The sequence below is a fragment of the Perognathus longimembris genome, chromosome 7 (assembly GCF_023159225.1).
Source record: "Perognathus longimembris pacificus isolate PPM17 chromosome 7, ASM2315922v1, whole genome shotgun sequence".
Lineage (NCBI taxonomy): Eukaryota > Metazoa > Chordata > Mammalia > Rodentia > Heteromyidae > Perognathus > Perognathus longimembris.
In genome coordinates, this window is record NC_063167.1 from 55,506,201 (window position 1) to 55,532,090 (window position 25,890).

General features: G+C 39.6%; 1 protein-coding gene across 1 annotated transcript in view; it reads left to right on the forward strand.

Annotated features, from left to right (window-relative positions):
• The window catches only part of Miga1 (mitoguardin 1), a 60,754-nt gene extending 37,021 nt beyond the window's left edge, over nucleotides 1-23,733 (forward strand). The window contains exons 8-16 of the mRNA XM_048351625.1: nucleotides 2,633-2,733; nucleotides 7,553-7,671; nucleotides 8,129-8,201; nucleotides 8,758-8,844; nucleotides 11,653-11,751; nucleotides 14,167-14,301; nucleotides 17,503-17,556; nucleotides 19,507-19,623; nucleotides 22,684-23,733. Coding sequence (XP_048207582.1) covers nucleotides 2,633-2,733; nucleotides 7,553-7,671; nucleotides 8,129-8,201; nucleotides 8,758-8,844; nucleotides 11,653-11,751; nucleotides 14,167-14,301; nucleotides 17,503-17,556; nucleotides 19,507-19,623; nucleotides 22,684-22,902 — 1,004 coding nt within the window. The 3' untranslated portion in view covers nucleotides 22,903-23,733. The remainder of the gene's footprint in view (nucleotides 1-2,632; nucleotides 2,734-7,552; nucleotides 7,672-8,128; nucleotides 8,202-8,757; nucleotides 8,845-11,652; nucleotides 11,752-14,166; nucleotides 14,302-17,502; nucleotides 17,557-19,506; nucleotides 19,624-22,683) is intronic.
• Nucleotides 23,734-25,890: the final 2,157 nt, after the last annotated feature.

Sequence of the window (25,890 nt, forward strand, 5' to 3'; positions counted from 1 at the left end):
TTTGTTTTATTTTATTTTATTTTATTTTGGCTAGTCTTGGGGCTTGGACTCAGGGCCTGAGCACTGTCCCTGGCTTCTTCTTGCTCAAGGCTAGCACTCTGCCACTTGAGCCACAGCGCCACTTCTGGCCATTTTCTGTATATGTGGTGCTGGGGAATCGAACCCAGGGCCTCATGTATACGAGGCAAGCACTCTTGCCACTAGGCCATATCCCCAGCCCTGTTGAATTGGTTTGTATTTTTATGCTTTGTCTCTTGATTTTGGTATTCCCTTTCCCTTCCCTAGTTCTAATACATGTATATACAGTATCCAGGGTACTAAAAATCAGTTACATAAAAGCATGGGAAAAATATTCGGACCAAAAAAAAGGGGGGGGGCATGGTTTCACATGGCATGTTGAAAATAATGACAATGATATACCACTTGTTTCCATAACTTGAAGTTCATTTCACTTAACATAGTCTTATGTGCTCATCTGAGCATAGCTATGAAGCTATTGTGATCTTCTGCTAGGATTATCTTAGACGTTGTACATCAACGTTATAAAAAAAAAAAATCAAGTGGTAGAGCGCTGGCCTTGATCAAAAGAGGCTCAGGGACAGAGGCCAGGCCCTGGGTTCAAGCCACAGGACTCGGAAAAAAAATGTTCTAAAACTTCAGACTTCATTCATTTCAAAATATTACATAATTTCAAAATCATTTGTTTTTATGTCTTCTTAAATAAAACACATACACATATGGTAAAAATTTGGTTGTAGCACAATAAATACAAATTTAAAATCCAAATCAACAACAGCAACAACAGTCTCAGACTTTCCTGCCTGGGCTGAATTTGAACTGAGCCTCCTGAGCTACTAATATTATAAGCATGAGCCACTGGCACCTGGCTATTTTAAGAGTTAATTAGATGCATACAAGCAGTTCATTTAAGATAATGAAAGATTTTTTTCTTCTTTACTTTTCATTGGTTTATCTAAAAACAGATATATTATTTCTCTTCTTAATTATTAAGCTACTACTCTAGGAGTCATAACAATATCTAAGGTAAGAGGTTAACTCTAGTTTATGGAGATGGATTCAATGAGTATCCATTTCCTCTAGTATTGAGTCATTTTTCTGTGCTAGTTTCATTTATTTATTTTTAAATAAAGTACAGCCTAGTAACTGACTTGGATGACATTTAATGGCTGGTTACTGTTGACTGAAGTAAAACAGACTTTTAACAGCTTCTGGGCAATGTCAGAAAGGTAGAGTGACAAAGATAAGTGTCTGTGTTCCATTCTAAAAATAGCAAAAGGCATATGAAACCAAGAGTAATGGGCTGTAAATTTAATCCTGCTTTGACATTGCTGTGGCATAGTGAAATTTTACTATGATTTCTCTCTTAAAATATTTTTATCATCTTTAAGTAGTTGTACAAAGGAGTTGCCATTCAACAAAGCACTTTACTTAGGGAATACTAATGGGTTCAAAATTGGGATAAATGAAAGCCAATGAAAGTTCTGGTTCCTTTTTAAAGATAAAGTATCTTGACAAATATAATACATTGAGAATCAGAATAGAAAGCAAATTATGTATATATATCTGTGATAATTTGGATGCATATCAGTTATATGCTACAATATAATCAAATGCACACAGAGTATTTGAAAATATGATGTTATGAACTATTTTTCTGATAGCATATGAAGATTTTTCCCACCCACATTCAGAATGATGTATATTGCTTATGAGTAGCCTGTCTTGTTATGGCTAGATAAATAATTTCCAATGTAGTTAAGCTCTATCAGCCTTTTAAAATCAGTTTTTAAAATCAGTTATACTGGGCTGGGGATATGGCCTAGTGGCAAGAGTGCTTGCCTCGTATACATGAGGCCCTGGGTTCAACTCCCCAGCACCACATATACAGAAAATGGCCAGAAGTGGCGCTGTGGCTCAAGTGGCAGAGTGCTAGCTTTGAGCAAAAAGAAACCAGGAACAGTGCTCAGGCCCTGAGTCCAAGCCCAGGACTGGCCAAAAAAAAAAAAAAAAAAAAAAAAAAAAAATCAGTTATACTTAGACCTTAATTTAGTAAGCAGAATGAGTATCAGGGATCTAGATCTGATCTGATCTTTGTTGGGTGTTTGGCTTTTTAAAAATAGGCCTTAAAGCTTGATGATGTGATGAACTCACATATAACTTTTTATTGTTTCAATGGTCAGCTAACTACAAGTGATTTGCCAGGCACTTTATGTTAATAATTTAGCTTATATTAATGAACGTTCCAGATCTCCCAACTGGGGCAAGGGCATTTGCAAATGCATTGCACTGTTTTAAAAGAGTTTTGTTACAAAAGAAAAAAAAAAGAGTTTTGTTACATAGTGATTTCACCATGTAACCAAAATAATGTAGATGATTAAAATATACTCAAGAGCCCTTTTACTCTAAAATGAAGCTTAATTTCTTTGCTTTCCATATGTGCCAGCGTTTCCTTAGCAAAACAATGGATATACTTTGAGGAAGCTGTTGGTGTGTTTTCCTTTTAGATCCTAGCTGTCTAAACAATGACTGGGAAGAAACAACCAGTAGGGAGTAAAACATTGTAGAGAAAAGCATATCAGTTCCTGAACTTCTCACCTTTTTCACTTTTAAGATAAAGAATCAGAATCTACAATGAAGGGGAATGTGGATGACTTTGGCGTGAGAGACTCCTTGAGCATAGAGTCTACTGATTCCTTTGCCTCCGCAGCAGAGGTAAGACATGCATGTCTGTATAGTTCTCTTTTCATTTTCAGCATGAGTGTGATTTTTCATTGTACTATAAACCAGTTGAGTTATTTTTTTATAAAAAATTCCTTTTATTTTTTGAGGCATATTCTTGCAGTGTAGCCTGTTACAGGGCTCAAGGGAGGAGATTCCCCATCCATCCAAAAGTCTACCGCTCAGAGACAGCCTCAAGCAAAAAGATGAAAAAAGGGCTGGAATGTAGCTTAGTGGCAAAGCACTTGCTGGCAAGTGTAACGTACCCAGTACCAAAAAGGAAAAGACCAAATAAAAGATGAAAAAAGATGAATTTATTGGGGAAGTAAAAAATGAACTGACAGGCCAGGGACACAGCCCAGACTTGGGAGCTGAAACCACGAAAATAAAAAGCAGGCTGGCTGGCCAGGGCCACAACCCAAACCTGGGGGCTGGGACTGCATACCCCCGGGTTGCGCCTGGATCGGGGTTATAAAGGCAAATACCAAGCCTTCCACACACAGGTGGCCAATGAGGTTACAACACTTACAGATCATGCCAGGTCACACGCAGGTGGCCAGTGGATTACAACCTGCCACATAATATCTGTCTGAACCAACCTATCATTCTGATTAGAATTAGCGCTAGAATTTGGCAGGTCCCCACATGATGCAGGTGGATGTGCCTACTTATGGGGACAGGGATAAGGCTGCTTCTTGATGGGAGGGCACAGGTTTAACCTTGAATGTTCCACAACTCAGGTAGTTAAGCAGTTTACACAATCTTATGACAGCGAAGGGAACCTTCCCTCGACAGTTGGGGCCCTCAACTCTGAAGGTCAGGAGTGGGGGAGATCTTAGTTAAGATGGGGTCAGCTTCTGCTCTCTCTAACTAATCTGAGATGGAGCCAGTTTGATGCCCCCCAACATAGCCCAGGCTGGCCTTGAACTTATGGTCATCTTACCTTAGACTCCTGAGTGATGGGATTACAGGTAATTGCTATTATCCAGCCAGTTGCTATTTATTTGTCTAATGCTACCATGATACAAAGATGAATATAAGCTCTGCAGGAGTCTCTTTCTTGGAGAAGGCATGTACTGGACAGGTACTTTCATAGTTTGTAGATCATGAAGAGGCACATAAAGTTTTACCATAAAGCAATTTTTAGCTTATATTGTTGTGCCAAGTCGCGAAACCACCACCAAGAAGACCACCGAGACTCAGACATTCCGAAATGCAAAAGCAAGGCAAGGCTTTATTTAAGCGAGCTGCAACTCGGGCCTCGTCCTACCCACCGACACAGCGGAGGTTAGGAGGGAGCCCCGAGCTGTGATTACACAGGACTTATAAAGGCAAAAAACAAAGTTACAACAATCAGGTGTTCAAGCAAGCAAGATTAGGACACAGGTACAAATCTGATTGGCTCAGGGCTCGAGGCACCCCAGGGGTGGTCAGAGTTAAGCATTCCCAGCAGTTAGAGTTCTAGACCGACTGGGCCCTAATGGGCTTATCCTGGGTCTGCTCACAGGGCCTGCTTATCTCAGGTTCACGTGGTAAAGTGGGGTTCACGTGGTAAAGTGGGGCCTGACTTCAAAGTCTGGCACTTCAATATTAGGAGATAAAAATGTTTGGATTCTTTAGTTAATAAATCGTAATTCTAGATGTTTCCATGAACATAATCAAGTCCAAGGATTTTACATATAAAAATGCTTACTGCATCATTTTGATAATAGTGAAAAAAGCAATAGTTTAATGCCAAATTATAGACATCTACAATTTGAAATATAAACTTTGTCATCTTTCTAATAAGTTTAGTCACATAGGAACAGTAATGAGAAAAAAACATAGAGGGTTCTGTTTTGTTTTTGTCAGTCAGAGGGCTTGAACTCAGGTCTAGGTGCTGTCCCTGGCTCTTTTTGCTCAAGGCTAGTGCTCTTACACTTGAGCCACAGCGCCACTTCCAGTTTTCTGGGGGTTAATTGGAGATAAGTGTCTTATGGACTTTTCTGCCTCATTGGCTTCAAACCATGATCCTCAGATCTCAGCCTCCTGAGTAGCAAGGATTACAGGGTGAGCCACCAGCACTTGGCTACACAGAGTTTTTATTTTAATTTTGTAAAAGGAAACCCATATGTTATGCAACTCTATAAGTAGAGGAGAAAGGCTATAGATATCAATGTGCTAATGTGTCACAGTGGTGATCACAGAATTGCAAATCTCTGTATAATTTGTCTTCTATTGAGATTTAAATTTTGTACCAAAAGACTTGGATTGCAAAGAGGTCATCTCTGTATCATTTTTTCTACTTATAAACAGTTTAAGCCAGGCTCTGGTGACTCATGCCTGTAAATCCTAGCTACAAATCTCAAGAGGCTGAGATTTGAGGATTGTGGTTTGAAGCCAGCTTGGGCAGAAAAGTCCTTGAAATTCTTATCTCTAATTAGCCTGTAAAAAGCCAAAGTGGGACTGTGGCTCAAGAGATAGAGTGCCAGCCTTGAGTGGAAAAGCTAAAGGATAGCACCTAAACCCTTAGTTCAATCCCCAGTAGCCCTCTACACACACACACACACACACACCCCACACACAGGAACACACACACACACACACACACACACACACACCCCACACACACAGGAACACACATAAAAACAGCTTTAAAAAATATCACATCTGTCCAATTTCATCTGTGAATTTTCCTCTCCTTTCTCCTCTACTTCCTGCACCCTTCCCTTCCCTGTCCCTCTCCCCTTTTCTTCCCTGACTGAATGAAGGTCCTGGTTCTAGGCCAGCACTGGGAGAAAAGTACAGGAGACACCTTCTCTACAATGAGATTGGACATGATGGTGTACAACTATCATCCAAGTTTGATGGAAGTCAAGATTAGGAAGATGATAGTTCAGGCTGGCCCAGGGCTGAAGTGTCAGCGAGAATGTCTCAGTGGGAGAAGCTGGATGTGGTAGAAATGTGCCTGTCATCCCAGCTGGGATGAGAAAGCTAAATTAGTTGGATTGTGGTTCAGGCTCATATCCAGGCACAAAGTAAAGCCCTATTTCACTGGTTGAATGCCCATTGGCTCATGCCTGTAATCCTAAGTTTGAGGATCATGGTTTGAAGCCACCCTGGGCAGAAGAGTCAGAGAGACTCTCATCTTCAGTTAACCACCAAAAAGCCAGAAATGGAGATGGGGGAGGAAAAATCTAAGGTAGAGTGCCCAGGCTCTGAGTTCAAACCCTAGTACCAGTATAAATAAATAAATACCAATGCCAAAATAGGACTAGAGGCTAGAGCACTGGCCTAGCAAGTGCAAGGCCCTGAGTGTCCCAGTACTGCTCCCACCAAACAAAAACAAAACACAGCAAATAACAACAATAATAAAAGCCAGTACAGGTTTGGAGGTATAGCAGGGAGTGCTTGCCCAGCATCCACAAAGCTCTGGATTCAATCCCCAGCACCTGAAAAAAAAAAGGAGAAAAGAAAAGTACAGTGTGCAATTAAATTATAGCTTGATAGTGAAATGTAAAATTGCTGTAGAGGATTCTTTTTATAGTGTTTGCAGTGTTTTTTAATGAACTGGCAGAAGACTGGAATTCTGTTGTAGAGTTGTTACACTCTGTAGAGTCAAAAATATGATTATCTTTCAGTTGTATAGTGATTAATTAAAGCTGCACACGAGACAGAATGTCTCTGGAGAGCCAAATTGGGCTTATTTCCATGCTTTTCGAGAAAGTTTTACTTCATGAATTGCACTTGTAAGTGCTCTTTGTATGCTAAAAGCCCTGCTTCTGTCCCTTTTTAAAGAGACAGAATAGCCATAAAATAATATAATGCTTTTGTGTACCCTGTAGATTTAAATAATTGGATTCAAAATGAACTAAGCTTGTTACAAAGTTTTTCTCTTTTTAACAACTGAAGTCTTTTTTGTGTGTTTTGTTTTTGAGGCAAGATCTTTCAGTATAGCCCATAGGCTGGCCTGGAATCTTAACAACTGATTTTTTTTTTTTTTTGGCCAGTCCTGGGCCTTGGACTCAGGGCCTGAGTACTGTCCCTGGCTTCTTCCCGCTCAAGGCTAGCACTCTGCCACTTGAGCCACAGCGCCGCTTCTGGCCATTTTCTGTATATGTGGTGCTGGGGAATCGAACCTAGGGCCTCATGTATCCGAGGCAGGCACTCTTGCCACTAGGCTATATCCCCAGCCCCCTTAACAACTGATTTTGAAGTTAAATAAAGTCAGGTTTGTTGTTGTTGTTTATTCATTTATTTGTGCCTATCAGGGGGCTTGAACTCAGGGCCTGGACACTGTCCCTGAGCTTTTTTATTCAAGGTTACCATTTGAATCACAACTCCAAAAATTCCCAATTTTTTGGTGGCTACTTATAGATAAGAATCTCATGGACTTTCCTGCACAAGCTGGCTTTGAACCACCATCTTTAATTCTCAGCCACCTGAGTAGCTAGGGTTACAGGTGTGAGCTACCAGTGGCTAGCAGAAGTTAGGTTTTATTAGCTATAAAATATTAATGAATGGGGGCTGGGAATATTGCTTAGTGGTAGAGTGCTTGCCTAGCATGTGTGAAGCCCTGGGTTTGGTTCCTCAGCATCACATACACAGAAAAAGCTAGAAGTGGCACTGTGGCTCATGGGGTAGAGTGCTAGCCTTGAGCAAAAAGAAGCCAGGGACAGTGCTCAGGCCCTGATTTCAAGACCCAGGACTGGCAAACAAACAAAAAAACTAATGAATGGTTTTCATAACTAATAACAATATACTTTCTATTTTCTTTCTTTGTAATTGTCCTTTTCTAGTCAGTGTTATCTGTTACATCTCACTGTGTTTCTAGCTTTCAGAACACAGAGAGGTGCGACGTTCTTATAGTCTGGAGTCTTTCTGCTGCTGCCCTTTTTATGAAGAAGCCATGCATTTAGTAGAAGAAGGAAAAATTTACTCCCGAGTACTCAGGTACTTTCCAGTTCTGCTTTTGGTGGGGAAATATAAGATGTTTCTGCTGTGTTTGTGTGATGTTTATTAAAAGACATTTATTTATTTATTTTTGCCAGTCCTGGGGCTTGCACTCAGGGCCTGAGTACTGTCCCTGGCTTCTTTTTACTCAAGGCTAGCACTCTGCCACTTGAGCGACAGCGCCACTTCTGGCCGCTTTCTGTATATGTGGTGCTGGAGAATTGAACCCAGGGCTTCATGTATATGAGGCAAGCACTCTTGCCACTAGGCCATATCCCCAGCCCTTATAAGACATTTATGAGAACAAGAGAAGCCCAAGCCTAAACTGTTTACATGTTCCATCCGTATGGAGAAGACGTGTGTTTTTCATTAAGGTCCTGTGGTCAAACCTGGCTTGAGGACCGATTTGTAGTAGGCTTGACTTTGAATGAAGTTTAACAGTTGTCTCCCTCTCCAGAACTGAAATGTTGGAATGTCTAGGAGACAGTGATTTCCTTGCCAAACTCCATTGCATTCGCCAGGCTTTCCAGGTATTTTTGCAACACTAAAGCTATGTTTCGTAGACCCAGCCCTGCTGTTAGGCTATCCAATGCACATACCCAGGACAGCTCCAGCTCTCTATTAAAAACTCTCCCTGCCACTTTGTCATCATCCTTTCCCACAGCCATGAGGTCCCCTCACTTTGTTAGTACAGGATGTTTGTTGCTGCAGGTGGGAGAATACTGCTTTAAATTAAGCCTTTGTTATTATCAATTAGTATGAATTGAATCTGTGATAACAGTAACTGATTTTCTAAAAAGAAATAGGATCAATTAATACTTAAATGTATAGTTCATTTAGGGGCTACATAAAATTTATTTCATATAGCAAACAGAATTTAAGTTCAAATTTATTTCCCTTTAATATTTTTCAATTATAGGTTTCAAGAGCTGCTTTTACTTTAGTAAATTTGGACTTTTCTGTGGTCTGCTTGTTGCCATAATATGTAAGAATTGCGTTAATTGTATGAATGAGCTATGAAGTTGGCTGCCCATTCAAATTCATTATAGGACTCTTTTTTTTACTTCGGGAATAATTTTTTTTCAGGTAATTCTTTCAGAAACAGCCAACAGGATATTCCTTGCTGAAAGTGGAAGGAAAATTTTATCAGCTTTAATTGTGAAGGCACGAAAGGTAAACATGTAAGCAAATTTATTAAAAAAAATTGTTCTGTTTAATGATTGAAAACATCAATTTTTTCTTTAAGTATGGAAAAAATGATTTTATTTGTAGGCTAATAAATTCAGATATATCAACCAAGTTTTCACTTGAAGCACATCAAATTTTTAATAGCTTTAGCTAATTTTTAGATACTTTTAATAGTTTTAAATAGTTGGAAAGGTCCACATATTAAAAATAATGCAACTTCCCAGTGCCAATGGCTCATACTTGTAATCCTAGTTACACAGGAACCTGAGATCTGAGCATCTGAGATTTGAAGCCAGTCCAAGCAGACAAATCTTAGAGACTCTTAGCTCTAACTAGCAAAAAGCTGGTGTGACTTAAGTGGTAAAGGACCATCCTTAAAGAAAAAGCCAAGTGAAAGCTTGAGGTCTTGAGTTCAAGCCTAAGTCCCACTCCCCCCACCCCAATAAAGAAATAACTAAAAAAAAAAAATTACAAGGGTTGGATGTAGTGGTATACACCTGTAATCCTAGTACTCAGGAGGCAGAGATTGGGAGAATCACATTTTGAGGCCAGCCTAGGCAAAAAGTTAGCAACAAACAAACCAGTAGTGGTAAATGCCTATAATCCAATGTACATGGGATAAGTAGGAATATCATCATAATCTAAAGATTCTGTGGGCTAAAAACATGAAACCATGCCCAGCACTAGTGACTCACTCCTATAATTCTAGCTACTTAGGAGGCTGGGAAAATAGGATTATAGTTAAAGCCAGCCTGGGCAGGAAATTCTGTGAGACTTTTATCTCCAATTAACCACTCAGAAAAGGCCAGATGTAGAGGTGTGGCTCAAGTGGTAGAATACTGTCCTTGAACACAAAAGCTTATAATGAGGTATCAGACAATGCCTAGCTTCTTAGTTCAAGCCCCAGGACCAGTGCCACCACAAACCACAAACAATCACAAAAGCTGTGGAACCCTATCTAAAATATAACTAGAGCATGTCAGGTGCCCTTGGATTGTGTCTTTATGCCTGTAATCCTAACTACTTGGGAGATGGAGATCAGGAAGTTTGTGGCCAGCCTTAACAAAGAGTTCTGAAGACCCCCACCTCAACAGGACAAAACAAAACAAAACTAGACATGGTGGCATTCACTTGTTAGCTATACTGGGAGACCTCGACAGCTGTGGTGGGAAGCATAAATAGGAAGATAGCAGTCCTGGCCAGCCTGGAAACAAGCAGACCTTACTTCAGAAATAACCAGAGCAAAAAAAAGAAAAGAAAAGAAAAGAAAAAGAACTGAAAGCCTAGCACCAGTGGCTGACGCCTGTAATCCTAGCTACTCAGGAGGCTGAGATACGAGGATCGTTTTGAAGCCAGCCCAGGCAGAAACACCCATGAGACTCTTACCTACAATTAACGACTCAGAAAAGGCCAGAAGTGGTGCTATGTATGGCCCAAGTGGTAGAATGCTAGGCTTGAGCACAAATAGGCTCATGGACAGTGCCCAGGCCCTGAGTTCAAGCCCCAGTCCTGGCAACAAAAGAACTGGAGGCATGGCTTAAGTGGTAGAGCATCTACGTGTCAAGCATGAAGCCTTGAGTTTAAATCTCAGTACTACCAAAAATAAAAAACAAAAGTAATCAAAAGAGCTTTTTACTTGGGTTATTTTCTGTATAGAAATTTCATATTCTTTGGCCAAATTGTTTCTTATAAATTATTCAAAATTTACCATAATGTCTGTAAAAATCATGGTGAGATTCATCATTAGATCTGCTATATTAGCACAATTTCTATTATTTCTAATACCTCATCTCTTACTTCCCTCAATCCTGGCCAGGACCTCAAAGAGACGGGACATAGTATATTCAGAAATCTTGAATACAAATTGAATCTTACTTTTATTTATCCTCCTAGGCCTCAATGAAACAGTGGCAACCACTTCATTATGACACTAAAGAACCACTTTACTATAGGCAAGGTTATTTGATGAGGAGGAAAAGTAAGTCAAAACAAAACGGGCCTTTTTTATAAGCTATTTGCTCACCTGGTTTTCAGATCAGTTTCCTCAGTTTTATAGTAGAATTAGATGTATCAACTTACTGTATTTCAGAATGTTGTAATGCTGATTGAATAAATAGGAAGGTCATATAAAATATAAAGTGTTAAGTAAATGTAAGATGTTATCAACTAGTTGCAGTTCCCTTTGTAGATCTTATATCTTGGTGCTCCAAAGCAAGTAAGTGGAGAGACTTGAAGTGGATTGTTTTCAGCAGGAGCAGCTGCATCTCAAGCCTCATGCAGTGCCTGCCATAACCACATTCTCCTCTTACCACGACCTACACCAGCCACACATATTTAATAATAAAGGGTTTGCTGTGACCTTTTTACTAACTCTCATTCTTTGTTTGTTTTGTTTTTGTTTTTGCTAGTCCTGGGGCTTGAACTCAGGGCCCAAGCACTGTCCCTGGCTTCTTTTTGCTCAAGGCTAGCACTCTGCCACTTGAGCCACAGCGCCACTTCTGGCCGTTTTCTATATATTGGTGCTGAGGAATCGAACCCAGGGCTTCATGTGTACAAGGCGAGCACTTTACCACTAGGCCATATTCCCAGCCCCCTAACTCTCATTCTTGACATCTGAGAAATAGAACAGCAAAATAGTAAGAGGAGTAAATAATTTTACATCCTTTAAAAACATTTTCTAATTCCATTACCTGAAATAAGGTCAGCTAATTTACATGAGTAACTTGTTTACTTCATAGGCTTGGGTTTTGTTATAAAGTTGAGTTTAGGAATGAAATGTGTTTTCTTCTGCAGAATCCCAAGAAGTTTGAAGATGTGTTTGATGAAATGATCTATTTTTTAGAGCAGACTGATCACTGGGATAGTACCGAAATGGAACTTGCTGCTAGAGGGGTAAATTCAATTTTTTTATATAATATTTCTTCCATTTAGTTATTTGAACATAGCTACCTGAATTGAAACCACTGTGTCTTTGGCCTTATTAAATGAGAGTAAAACTAATTGTGTGATGATAAAACAGCATAATTTTTCTGTTTTCATAAACAACAGCAACAATCTCTTTATACATTGGCTCAAGTGTTATAAATAATTATTTTTATAAGCCTTTTGAAGGAACTAGTAAGAACTGACTGGGATTTATCAAGATAAAGGTAACTGAAAACAGCTTATTTTTAGTAATAACAATAACAATTGTAGAAATAATAAGGTATTTTTTTAAATAAGCCTTTCTAGCTGGTTACCAGATGTTCATGCTTTTAATGCTAGCCGCTTGGGATTCTAAGGTGTGAGGATCGAGGTTTGAAGCCAGCTGAAGCAGAAAAGTCTATCACATCCTTATCTCCAACTAACCATAAAAAGCCAGAGTGGAGCTGTAGCTCAATTGGTAGACTATTAGCTTTGAGCAGAAAATCTAGGAAAGCTTAAGAGACCCAGAGTTCAAGCCTGAGCTCAGTACTGGCACCAAATACAAAACAACCAAAAAAAGTGGGTGGGCTGGGAATGTGGCTTAGTGGTAGAGTGCTTGCCTAGCATGCATGAAGCCCTGAGTTCGATTCCTCAATATCACATAAGGAGAAAAAGGGGGAAGTGGTGCTGTGGCTCAAGTGGTAGAGTGCTAGCCTTGAGCAAAAAGAAGCCAGGGACAGTGCTCAGGCCCTGAGTTCAAGCCCAAGGACTGGCCAGAAAAAATGTGATAGAATCAAAGCATGAGTTGTCCAGGCATGAAAGGCATTCTCGGCAGAGGAAAAGTAGGTACAAATACTTAGAGGTATACTCTTTCCTTCACTGGTATTCCCTTACTCAGGAATAGAATCCATCCAATTGTGTAGCCAGAAACCTGAGAGTCACCCTTCTTCCCTCCCTGGTCCTCACCACGTTCCATATTCATCTCTAAATTCAGTCAGTGTTAACTTCTAAAGCTGTTAGGCCTTTTCTCTATTCTTGTTGCCTCTATCTTGCCCCAAGTGTCTACTGCTTTCCATAATATACCTCAGAATCCTTGTACTCTGATTTCTTTCCCACTGCCTTCCTCCTCAGATTAGCTTTCCCCGCTTTATCCCCTCCTCACATTTGTACCAGAATCATCTTTAAAAGGTAAGACATATCAGCCCTCCCTCTCCTACCATCACCACACCATCCATGCTCCTCCTCTCGAGTGCTTCAAGTGCTTTGAAGAAAGAATTCAAAATTCTTTTCATGGACTGGGTGCTGGTGGTTCATGCCATCTGAGGATTGTGATTTGAAGCCAACCAAGGCAGTAAGTCTGAGACTCAGCTCCAATCAACTACTAGAAAACCAGATGTGGCACTTTGGCTCAAAGTGGTAGAGTGCTAGCCTTGAGCAAAAAAAGTTCAGAAACAGCACTCAGGCCATGAGTTCAAGCCCCACAACCAACAACAATAACCAAAATTCTTTTCATGGGCCATAATTCCCTTCCTGCTTGTTGCCCACTCTCCTTGTACTCTCTGTTGTCAGTTCAATACCACTGTGTTCCTTCCTTCTTAGCTTCGATCTGGCAGGAGTTTCCTCTTCTTAAAAGGTGCACTCACTCCCTGATACTCAATTTAAAAGATCAGAACCTTCACGGTAGGCTTCCTTATTCTTACTGTGCTTCTCAGAGTGTGTAATCAGATATTTGTTGCCATTTGTCTTCCCCACTATAGATTGTAGGCATCTGATTGGTTTCCTGTGGAAGTGTGAGCCACTGACATAACCTGTAGTAGATGGCAGTGTGCTTGAGTGCATGATAAATAGGAGGTCCTTGACCTGATGGGAGGACACACACACACACACACACACACACACACACACACACACACACACACACCCATCCATATCAGGCTGAGCAGAATGGATGCCCTAATAGAAGCCTGAGTGAAGGATTTTTTTTTTTTTTTGGCCAGTCCTGGGGCTTGGACTCAGGGCCCGAGCACTGTCCCTGGCTTCTTCTTGCTCAAGGCTAGCGCTCTGCCACTTGAGCCACAGCGCCACTTCTGGCCATTTTCTGTATATGTGGTGCTGGGGAATTGAACCCAGGGCCTCATGTATACGAGGCAAGCATATCCCCAGCCCCTGATTTTGAAACTAGGAAGTAAGGACATTAATTTCACTTGCTGGGATCTACAAAGGAGCAGAAAAATGTGAATTGTAAGTTCTTTGGGCAAGTTTTCATATTTATCTCTTCTTCCTTTTCTGTCAGAGATACAATCTGACCAGCTCAAAAAGCCATGTCATTATGAAGTCTGGGATCAGACTTTAGTTCAGCTCTCTGTAATAACAATTTCTATTTTAATTCACACTTTAATATAGGTGAAAAATATAAATTTTTATGATGTTGTCCTGGATTTTATATTAATGGATTCCTTTGAAGATTTGGAAAACCCACCCACTTCTATACAGAATGTAGTAAATAATCGCTGGCTAAACTCCTCCTTCAAAGAAACTGTAAGTGAACCATTTAAATTTCTGAACTGTATAAATTTGATGAAAAATGGTTAGAACTGGGAAGATCAGATATGTATGTATATCTTCTTATAGGGTAACTAATGAGGAAACTGATCTCCTTTGATATTGGAGGTATACATTTACGCTATTTAACACTTTTCAGGTGAAACTCTCCTTTTGTTGCTGGGCGTGATGATTTATGCTTGTAATCTCAACACTTGGTAGACTAGCAGGAAGATGGTGAGGTCAGCCCAAGCTAGAAAGCAAAACACTGTTCAAAAACCAAAAAAGCGGGGGATGGGGATATGGCCTAGTGGCAAGAGAGCTTGCCTCGTATACATGAGGCCCTGGGTTCGATTCCCTAGCACCACATATACAGAAAATGGCCAGAAGTGGCGCTGTGGCTCATGTGGCAGAGTGCTAGCCTTGAGCAAAAGGAAGCCAGGGACAGTGCTCAGGCCCTGAGTCCAAGGCCCAGGACTGGCCCAAAACAAAAACCCAAAAAAGCCAAGCACAGTGGCTTGTGTATGTAACCCACAGGATCTTTAAATCTTTAATCTCCAGATGTGAGGGTTAGAAAAATGGTGATCTGAGCTTAGCCATGGCAAAAACAACAACAAAGAAAAAGTCTTAAGACTCTCTATCTGAAAAAATAACTAAAGCAAAAAGAATATGGATGGGGCCTGGGGGCATGGCTGAAATGGCAAAGCACTTGCCTAGCAAGTGCTGAAGCCCTGAATTCAAACTATGTCTCCCTCCCTCTAAAAAATTAGTATTTTGGCTTTTCTATCATAGCCCTGTCCTGGAGGCTTAAAAAAAGTGTTGTTCGGGCTGGGGATATGGCCTAGTGGAAAGAGAGCTTGCCTCATATACATGAGGCCCTGGGTTCGATTCCCCAGCACCACATATGCAGAAAACGGCCAGAAGTGGCGCTGTGGCTCAAGTGGCAGAGTGCTAGCCTTGAGCAAAAAAGAAGCCAGGGACAGTGCTCAGGCCCTGAGTCCAAGGCCCAGGACTGGCCAAAAAAAAAAAAGTGTTGTTCCTTGTTATTCTTGTTTGTTTTGTTTTGTTTTGACACAACGTTTCACTATATACCACATGATAGCAAAGAACTCTTGATCCTTTTGCTGCAACCTCCCCAATGTTTGGATTGTGTGTTTTAGGATAAGCCTAGAAAACCTAAGCTGAGGCTTTGGGTTTAATTCCTAGTACTACTAGAAAAAAAGAGAGGGGAAAAATACAGCAGTTTGTGTTTCTAAATCCTGTCAAATATTAGAAGAGAAAAAAATAGGCAGATCTACAAATAAGACCAAGTTTAAACTATATTCTGTACTTTGAATTTCTTATTTTCTGTTTTTTTATATTCAAATCTCTATTTTACATGAGGTTTTATATGGGGTATGTGTCCTGTTTCATGATGAAATCTGAATGCCTTTAAAACTTGTTCCAGTTTGGCAAGAAATGTACTCACTACCTTATGTATGTAACTGTAATTCTTCTGTATATCACCTTGACAATAAAATTAAATTAAAAAAAAGAAAAATAAATAAAACTTGTTCCAGTTGGCAGCTTCAAAATTATTTTGAGACTTCCTAATACTAAACTTTAAAACATTTGAAAAATATCTTCCTCCTCAATAAAGCATGTTTTAATCATAAGAAAGTACATGTTCTTGGGCTGGGAATATTGCTAAGTGGTAAAGTGCTTGCCTTGCTTGCATGAAGCCTGAGCAAAAAGAATCCAGGGACAGTTCCCAGGCCCTGAGTCCAAGCCCCAGGACTGGCAAAACAAAACAAAAACCAGTGCATGTTCTTCATTTCTTTAACTGATTGGGTAAAGTAACTTTGACAAAACCTGAGTCATGCCAGAGTAGGGAAAAGTTTCTTCAGAATTCACCAAAGACATTTTATTTATGTTTTGTCATGGTTGTAATTTCTTAGTTCTTAGATAAAACTATTACCTCTATGCCTAAATGTTTCAGCAGTACTATATTTGAAGGAGAAAATAAACTTTTCATTATTCATTATATGTATTTATCTATGTGCATTGTGTGTGTGTGTGTGTGTGTGTATGTGTGTGTGTGTGTGTGTGTGTGTGTGTGTGTATGGCCAGTCCTGGCCAGTCCTGGGGTTTGGACTCAGGGCCTGAGCACTGTCCCTGGCTTCTTCTTGCTTCATGCATGCTAGACAAGCACTGTACTGCTAAGCCACATTCCTAGCCTCTGTATGTGTATCTGTATTCATACGTTTTTAATCTTTTCCCACATTGAAAACATAAGAACGCCTGAAAATTGAGTTGTAATTGCCAAGGCCTTTAGTACCAGAGTTCATCAGCCTTTTTCCTTTTCTTGATTTGTATTTAATTTTTAAATTTATAAAAATGAAGTACTTTTTTTTTTTTAGTGCTAGGGTTTGAACTCAGCCTCATGCTTGCTAGACAGAAAAATGTCCTTTCACATCAATGTTTGTAAAAAAAAAACATAATGAGCCGAGATTTGTTCTTTTTTTTTTTTTCTTTTCATGTTTGTTTTGTTTTAAGTTTTTTGTTTGGGTTTGGTTTTGTGCCAGTATTGGGCTTGAATTCTGGGTCTGGGCACTGTACCTTAGCTTTTTTGCTCAACTAGCACTCTACAATTTGAGCCAGAGCTTCTCTTTTGGCTTTTTGATTGCTAATTGGAAATAAAAATCTCACTGACCTGGTTACTTGGGCTGGCTTCAAACTGTGATTCTCAGAGCTCAGCTTCCTGAGCAGGTAAGATTGCAGGCATGAGCCACAGGCACCAAGCTTAGTTTAGGTTGTTTGTGTTGTTTTACTTGGGGAGTGGGAGGATATAGCCACACTGTCCTTGAACTTATAATTCTGCCTCAGCTTCCCAAATATTGGGATTATAGGAGTTAGTTGTTAATTTTTTGTTTTGTTTTGTTTTTTGCCAGTCCTGGGGCTTGAACTCAGGGCCTGAGCACTGTCCTTGGCTTTTTTTTGCTCAAGGCTAGCACTCTACCACTTGAGCCACAACACTACTTCTGGCTTTTTCTATATATGTGGTGCTGAGGAATGAACCCAGGGCTTCATGTATATGAGGCAAGCACTTTACCACTAGGCCATATTCCCAGCCCTCAGTTATTAATTTTTGTAATAATTTGGAATAAACTTTAAATTCTAATTTAAATAATCACTCTTTTCTCCTCTGCATATATTTAGGCTGTGGCTTCAAGTTGTTGGTCGGTATTGAAACAGAAAAGGCAGCAGATGAAGGTAATTTATTGTCCTCTGGATTCTCACCTGAGTGTATTTTCTTTTTCTCTAATGGAATACCTCAAGACTAGATAATTTGTAAGGAAAAAAGGTTTATTCAGCTGGTGCTCTTAGACTGCAGAGTATAAGATCTACCAGCAGTATATATGCTGCCTCAACTCATGAGAGAAAGCAAAAGGGCAAAGAGACAACCAACCCATCAGGGACAGCCTTCCTCTGTGACACTGGTTCTTGTGGTTACTAATGCCATGTGGAGAAAGGAAGATTCTCATTGGAGAAAAGCATTATCTATCTCCTAGGGTTCCACCCCCGTAACTCAAACATTTCCCACCAGGCCCTACCTAATGCTGCTGCATTGGGAACCAAACCGCAACACGATTTAGGTAGGAACAAACCATATTCAAATCATAGCAATCCCTCTATGAAATAGAGGTTTGAGGAACCTGTCAGTGAAACACTTAAATTGGTGCACATAATAAGCTAATAATAAGGACTCCCTCTTAAGTTAAATAAAGGACTTACCAGAAGGGTTGTTTTCTGAAGGCTTGCTCCCGTTTCCTTACTGTTCTGTGTAGTTGAGTACAGTAACAATTGAGGCATGTCTGGAATTTCACATAAGTGGGAGAGGATTTAGGATTGGAAAAAGCTCTGATAGTGCTTACAGTATTTTGTTTTTTCACTTAATGATATTAATATTTTTTAGTATAGCAGCCTCCACTTGATTGGAATAACTGCTTTACTGAATGCAAAGCCCCTACCAAAAAAATCTCAGAATTTATCCTGCCTCTGTGCCCCCTACCTTCTAGCTAGTATCCGCCATCAAGCATTGCTCCTACCTCAAATTACTAGTGTGACCTCTGTAGTGAGACTGCCTGAGTTCAATGCTACTTACTAGTCATGTAATATTGGACAAGTTGCTTAACTCCTCTGTGCCTGTTTCCATGTTTCTGAAAAAGATAATAATAGTACTTACTTCAGAGGGCATTTTAAGATTCAGTGTAAAGTGCTTAGGGCCAGGGATATAGCTCAGTGGTACAGCACATACCTCGCACTTACAAAGGCTCCAGTACTGCCAAAGAGAATAAGAAAATGTTTTAGTGTACAATGCCTAGAAAAGTGATTGGCATAGCAGTATGTGCTGCTTATTACTAGATTGTTTATTACCCAAGGACTTAAAATATTTTACCCTATCCCTTTTTTTTTCTTTTTTCTGTCCCCCCCCCCCCCCCCCAGTGCTGGTCCTGGGGCTTGAACTCACGGCTTGGGCACTCTCTCTGAACTTTAATGTTCAGGGCTAGCATTCTACTACTTGAGCTACATTTTGGCTTTTTGGTGGTAAATTGGAAGAGTTTTGTGGACTTTTCTGTCTGGGCTGGCTTTGAACTTCAGTCCTCAGATCTCAGACTCCTGAGTAGCTAGGATTATAGGCATGAGCCACCAGCACCCGGCCCTCACTATGTATTTTTATGAGGTGAAAATGCCCTATGGAAAACGATACTTCTTCACACATAAGAAACTACTGACCAAGATACAAAGTCAACACACAGGGCTGGAAATATGACCTAGTGGTAAAGTGCTCACCTTGTATACATGAAGCCCTGGGTTCGATTCCTCAGCACCACATATGTAGAAAAAAGCTGGAAGTGGCATTGTGGTTCAAGAGGTAGATTGCTAGCCTTGAGCAAAAAGAAGCCAGGGACAGTGCTCAGGCCCTGAGTCCACGCCCCAGGACTGGCAACAAAAACAAAACAAACAAAGTCAACACACAAACATGATTTGACCCTAAAAGTTACTTGTAAGTTTATTAATTTTCCTAATAGGCTAGCTGGTGATGACTGTTGGTCTGCTCTGGATAGAGCTGATCATGGGAGAAAATAGCAATTTCAGTTTTTCTGTTGGAGAAAAAGCAAGTATTAGAAGGTAACTCTATTTTCCTGTCCTTCCCCACAGATTTCAGATGGATTTTTTGCCCACTTTTATGCCATTTGTGAGCACATAAGCCCTGTTCTGGCCTGGGGCTTTTTGGGTCCTAGGAATTCTCTCTATGATTTATGTTGCTTCTTTAAGGTAAGTGGGGTTTTTTTCTAAACCAAAAAGCAGATAAGGGTTTATTATTTTTTTGTTTGAGCTTTTCTAGAAAAAAAAACATTATTTAAGAGTAAAGTTATAAAAGTCATCTAATTTCAGTGTTTAAATCCATTGTTAAATTTGTGGCATATTATTATACCATGATTACATGGACATTGCTTTTATTGGGTTGTTCCTTTGTTCTAGAATAGACCTGTCAAGTTCATTCACATTATCAGCTCTTTCTGTTATGGTCTTGCATAATGTCATGTTAAAATGACACTTGTTAAATACTGTGAACAGATTATATGTCTTTGTTGTGCATGTCTGATATAAAATTAAATTCTGGTTTAAGGTACATGAGTGGTAAAGTGCAAGTTGTGAGGAATGACATGGAAGTGTAAAGTTCCATACTGGTGTCAGAATGTATGTTTGGCAAAACACCAGTTATAGCTCATTACAGAAATTTCTGGTTAGGAGAGTACCAGAAATATGCTATTTTTAAATTGTCTTGATTTTGATCTGAGTTGTTGTTGTTGTTGTTGTTGTTGTTTGTGTGTGCAAGTGCTGAGGCTTGGGTGCTGTCCCTGAGCTTTTTGCTCAAGGCTAGTGTTCTACCACTGAAGTCATGGCTCCACTTCCAGCTTTTTGCTGGTTAGAGATAAGATTCTCATGGACTTTCCTGCTCAAGCTGGCTATGAACTGCATCATGATCCTCAGAGAGCCTCCTGAGCAATTATAGGTATGAGCCACCAGCACCGATCTATAATCTTGAGTTTTTTGTTTTTTTTTTTTGGCCAGTCCTGGGGCCTGGACTCAGGGCCTGAGCACTGTCCCTGGCTTCTTTTTTGCTCAAGGCTAGCACTCTGCCACTTGAGCCACAGCGCCACTTCTGGCCATTTTCTGTATATGTGGTGCTGGGGAATTGAACCCAGGGCCTCATATACACCAGGCAAGCGCTCTTGCCACTAGGCCATATCCCCAGCCCCTATAATCTTGAGTTTTAAGGATCAAATAAAAACAAACATAAGTGAGTATGAATTTGAAAGTTCAGATATTTTTAAAAAGTGTGCCTATGTGCTATAATATAGTATTTGCACAAATGGTTTAGGAAATGTTTTCTTCATCTGTCCTTCAGAACTTGTTAAGTTTTGGCTAGTTTACTGGAACTTCCAAATGATAGGTATCTATTTTAGTGGGGGAAAAAATTAGCCCTGGAGGGCTGGGAATATGGCCTAGTGGTAGAGTGCTTGCCTCATATACATGAAACCCTGGGTTCAATTCCCCAGCACCACATACATAGAAAATGGCCAGAAGTGGTGCTGTGGATCAAGTGGTAGAGTGCTAGCCTTGAGCAAAAAGAAGCCAGGGACAGTGCTCAGGCCCTGAGTTCAAGGCCCAGGACTGGCAAAAAAAAAAAAGCCCTGGAAATGCAGTCTATCCCTGATGAGAGTAACTTGGGAAGAATCATTCTTTGCTTCCCTTCCCTTCCTCTGTAAAATGAGGGGACTTGGTAAGGATCAAGCCCATCATCACTCAGTGAGTATGGGAAATGTTCCTTTTGTCCCACCCACTTACCATTTAGCTTCTGGAGGATGGACATTTGAGGCTATGTGTGTTACCCTTTGGAATGGCTTTTTCTTTCTCATCATGATTAACAGCTGAGATTTCATACCTAACAATACACAGCGTACTTAAAATGGCCTTCATCATAAGTATTAATTTACTGACATGAATATTCTTCAATTGGCCACTTCATTTTCTTATTTGTTTTATGAAGAGCAATATACATTTAACATTTATGAGTATTCAAAATAGTTTATTTTTCTGTCATAAAGTAATCTCAAACTTGGGTGATAGTAGGTCAGCCTGTAATTCTAGCTACTCAGGAAGCTGAGATCTGAGAATTGCAGTTCAAAGCCAGCCCTGGAAGAAAAGGCCATGAGACTCTTATCTCCAAATAACCACCAGATAACAGAAGTAGTGCTGTGACTCAAAGTGGTAAAGTTCTAGCCTTGAGTGGAAAAGCTCAGGGATGGCACCCAGGCCCTGAGTTCGAATCCTAACAACAACAACAACAAAAGTCATGTCAATTCAGTGCTCAGAGGTAAGAGTGAAAAACTACTAAGTAGGCCCTCATATCTATATGGTGCTTCAGGGTTACAGACACTTCTTATTCTTTTCTTCTACTTGGTACCCAGGCTTGAACTCAGCCTCAAACTCACTTGGCCTGCTTGCTATGTTCTGTCACTTGAGCCATGCCTCCAGTTTTTTTTTTTTTTTTTTTTTTTTTTTTGCCAGTCCTGGGCCTTGGACTCAGGGCCTGAGCACTGTCCCTGGCTTCCTTTTGCTCAAGGCTAGCACTCTGCCACTTGAGCCACAGCGCCACTTCTGGCCGTTTTCTGTATATGTGGTGCTGGGGAATCGAACCCAGGGCCTCATGTATACGAGGTAGGCACTCTTGCCATTAGGCCATATCCCCAGCCCCCAGTTTTTGTTTTTTTTTTAATTGAGATTGAGCCTCACAGACTTTTCTGCCCTGTCTGGCTTTGAACCAAGACCCTCCAGATCTTACTTCTGTGTCTAGATTCCAAGTATAAACCACCAGTGTCCGGCTGTGTGTGGAGGTTTCTTTTTTGTTGTTTGTTTGTTTTTTTGCTAGTACTGGGGCTTAATCTCAGATCCTTGTGTGCTCATTTTGCTTTTCTGTCTGGTCTGGCTTTGAACCTTAAACCTTAGATCTCAGCTTCCTGAGTAGCTAGGATTACAGGTATGAACTCCTGGCTTCCAGCTCAGGCTGCGTATTTTGATACCATCAGCCCTGAGGAATAAGTAAAACAAATGGTATTATCCCATATTTTAAAGGAAAAGAAGATTAGAGAGACTCAAAGATTATGTGTTCCTTTGCTTAAGGTTCCTTATATGGAAAGACCTAAAAATAGCACTGAAACTAAGATATTTTGGCTTATAGTTCAATGCTCATTAAAGTATTAGTAACTCTTTATATTTAATGACTTTTTGGCCTAATGATTGCCAATTTGTTTTGTGTTTAATTTCCAGAATCAAGTTCTTTTCTTTCTCAAGGACATTTTTGACTTTGAGAAGGTACGCTACTCAAGTATAGAGACTTTGGCTGAAGACCTCATGCAGTTACTCATCCGCCGCACTGAACTTTTAATGGCCTATCTGGGAGCAGATACTTTGAGACAAACCAATAGCTGCACAAGTGGTCATGCTCACGTTATATCCACTGGGCTCTTGGAAGGCAAAGTTCAGTAAATACTACCAGAATCATACCGTTTGAGAGGGCTAGGAAATGTTTCAAGGTGACTGTCAATTTTGTCACTTTCATTGCAAAATCAAGTACATTGGTAGATGCAGCGGACTCAGGGAAGACAAAGAATCTCATAGATAGTGAGTAACTATACTGCACTTAAAGAGAAAACATTATTGAATCCTTGTGTACTGTATCCAGAGCAACTTTAGTAATCTACAGGTAGTAATTTAAGTGGTGAAATGTTCTATATTTTGTAAGAAAATGCTTGAACTGAAGTCAGCACTTGCAAGTTAAATGATTTATTGTCTTTATGTTGTCTGAAATGTCCGGTATCAGTCTCAAAACCTTGGGTTTTATGCTTTGCACCTTGAAAAGACATTTTAACCCAGGCCTGCACATGCAAAAATATACTGCTATCAAGGTCAACATAGTTAACTTTGTCTGAAAATGTATTTTTAGCTGCCAAATTAGTCATTTGTTTAATCACATTTAAGCAATGATGATGTTTAATATATACTGCTTATAGTATTGCTTGTACATTTGCAGATGTATTTGAATCAAAGAAATTGTAATCGCTGAATATTGTCATACAATATTTAAATGAATTGACACTAAGACATTTACAACTTACACTTCATGTTAAATTGACTGTAGCTTCCCAAATACTATCTGTAGTTCCTATTAGTCAATGACGGAGATGGTAGTACTTTTTGTCTTTTTATTAATTAGAACATGTTTTCTTGAATGAATATTGATTTAAGAGATAACATCTATTAGGAAAGGCAAGTAAGAATTTATCCTTTTAGGGGCTGGGGATATGGCCTAGTGGCAAGAGTGCCTGCCTCGGATACACGAGGCCCTAGGTTCGATTCCCCAGCACCACATATACAGAAAACCGCCAGAATCGGTGCGGTGGCTCAAGCGGCAGAGTGCTAGCCTTGAGCGAGAAGAAGCCAGGGACAGTGCTCAGGCCCTGAGTCCAAGGCCCAGGACTGGCAAAAAAAAAAAAAAAAAAAAAAAAAAAAAAAGAATTTATCCTTTTTTATTATAGTTTTGAGACTGGCTTCCAACATCTAAGATACTGGCCTTGATGAAGTAAAATAATTTCTCCTTTTTCCTTCCATAAGAGAGGCCTTTAGTTAGGCCCACAGGGAACTCAGCATATTGGGAATTTGTTGCATTTCCCTCCTATTTTAATTTATCTATGCTTTGAATCTGAGATGGTTTTTGTTGTAATGCTGGTGTTCAAACCAAGGCCTGGTGCATGCTAGGCAAGTACTCTACCACTGAGCTATATAAAACTCAGCTCTGAATCTTAGATTTTAACAAGGTTTTATGTTTTCTGGGTTTTTTCCTTCCTTGATGTTAAAACAAAACTATTTTTAATTAAATGGATGTATATTTTGCATCTTTTCTGATGAATATATGAAGAAATGGCTATTCTTAAGAAGGTCTTCAGAGTGTGTGAGATACTTTGTGAGCTACATTAACTTTGTTTTTAAGTTTTATGCCACATGTCTGAAGCCTGAATCAGTGTATCTGGTAGTGGATTAGATTTGCCAATTGTGCTCCTAAAAAGAGCTTTATTCATTTTAAAAGATTTACATCAGAAGGATCTGAGGTTCATTTCAACTAAAGTGCCTATACTTGGATTAGTGAATAGAAAGTACAAAAAGCATAATTTTTAAGATTTTCAATTTATGTATGTGCCATAATTATATAAAGTAAATACAAAATATAAAATTCAGAACCATTTGTGTGGGAGCACTAAACATAGACTATTACTCTTCTCTTATAGTCTTTGAGTATATAGCTTCCTGATTTTTCTTACAGATTTTTTTTAAAGATTTGTTTTTACTAGCATGTAATAATTGTACAAGGGGAGAGTTCATTATGACATTTCTATACATGCATACAATGTACCCTAATTAAAATCATCCTTTCCATATCTGTCCCTCATCTTGCCTTTTCCCCATGCTTAAGACAATTTTAATGTGTTTCATTGTTTTGTTTTCACCCATCCATATGAAGTACTTTGACAGTTTTCACCATCCTTCACTTTCTCTTTGTCTCCTCACTCCCATTGGTATCTTTTCTAATTTCATAATTGCCTAGTTATAATGTTTACTGAGGGAAGATTAAATGTACCAAATGAAAAGTATCAATTTGTATTTTAGTAGTGTTTTTACTTTATTGTTGCGTTATCACTGACTGTGAATGACACACGCACACACACACACACGCATGAGTAGATATATAGGTTCCCACCACTATGACATTCAAGACAGTTATTAATTACATTAACTTACACATCTGAGGGCTTGTGTTTTCTGCTGTGGTTTTATAAACACAGGGACAAGTAAACTGTGTATTAATGCTGCTATTATCTCTGGGGAATGCATGGCATCAGGTAAGGTAAATTGCTTTCCAAAGGGTCTTAATTCCACCCCCCCCCCCCACACACACACACCTTTTACATTTCAGCTAAAAGAATAAAAAATGCCCATCTTCAGGAAGTTAATTTGTCAAATTCAGTCCTTAAATTTGGGCAGTTACTGGTCAACTCAGTAGCTACCACACTAGCAAGATGCTTTCTTTATGGCCTTTGACAAAGAGGTAAGAATGACCAAATAGAATTTCAGGGATAGGACAAAGCCTCTTTATTGTTGAGTGAAAACACTTGACTTTAAAAGGAAGCATCTCCAATATTTCTGACTGCAGAAAAGGTAGTAAGACATGCTTACCAGTTTTCATTTGCCTTAAAACTGGATTAAATAGAACAGCAGTGCTGTAAAAATAGTTTTTTTTTTCAAGAAAAACAGTTTTTTAAGTAATGAATCTAAAGCCCTTTAGAGCAAAACCCTATTTAGCACATATTCATGGTGGTATTGTCAGAAAATTACATTGCCAACATGGCTGCCATTGGCTTGTATGTGTAATTGTTATAAAGAGGGCTTTGGGTTAGTCCTAGAAAAATAACTTTTTCCTCT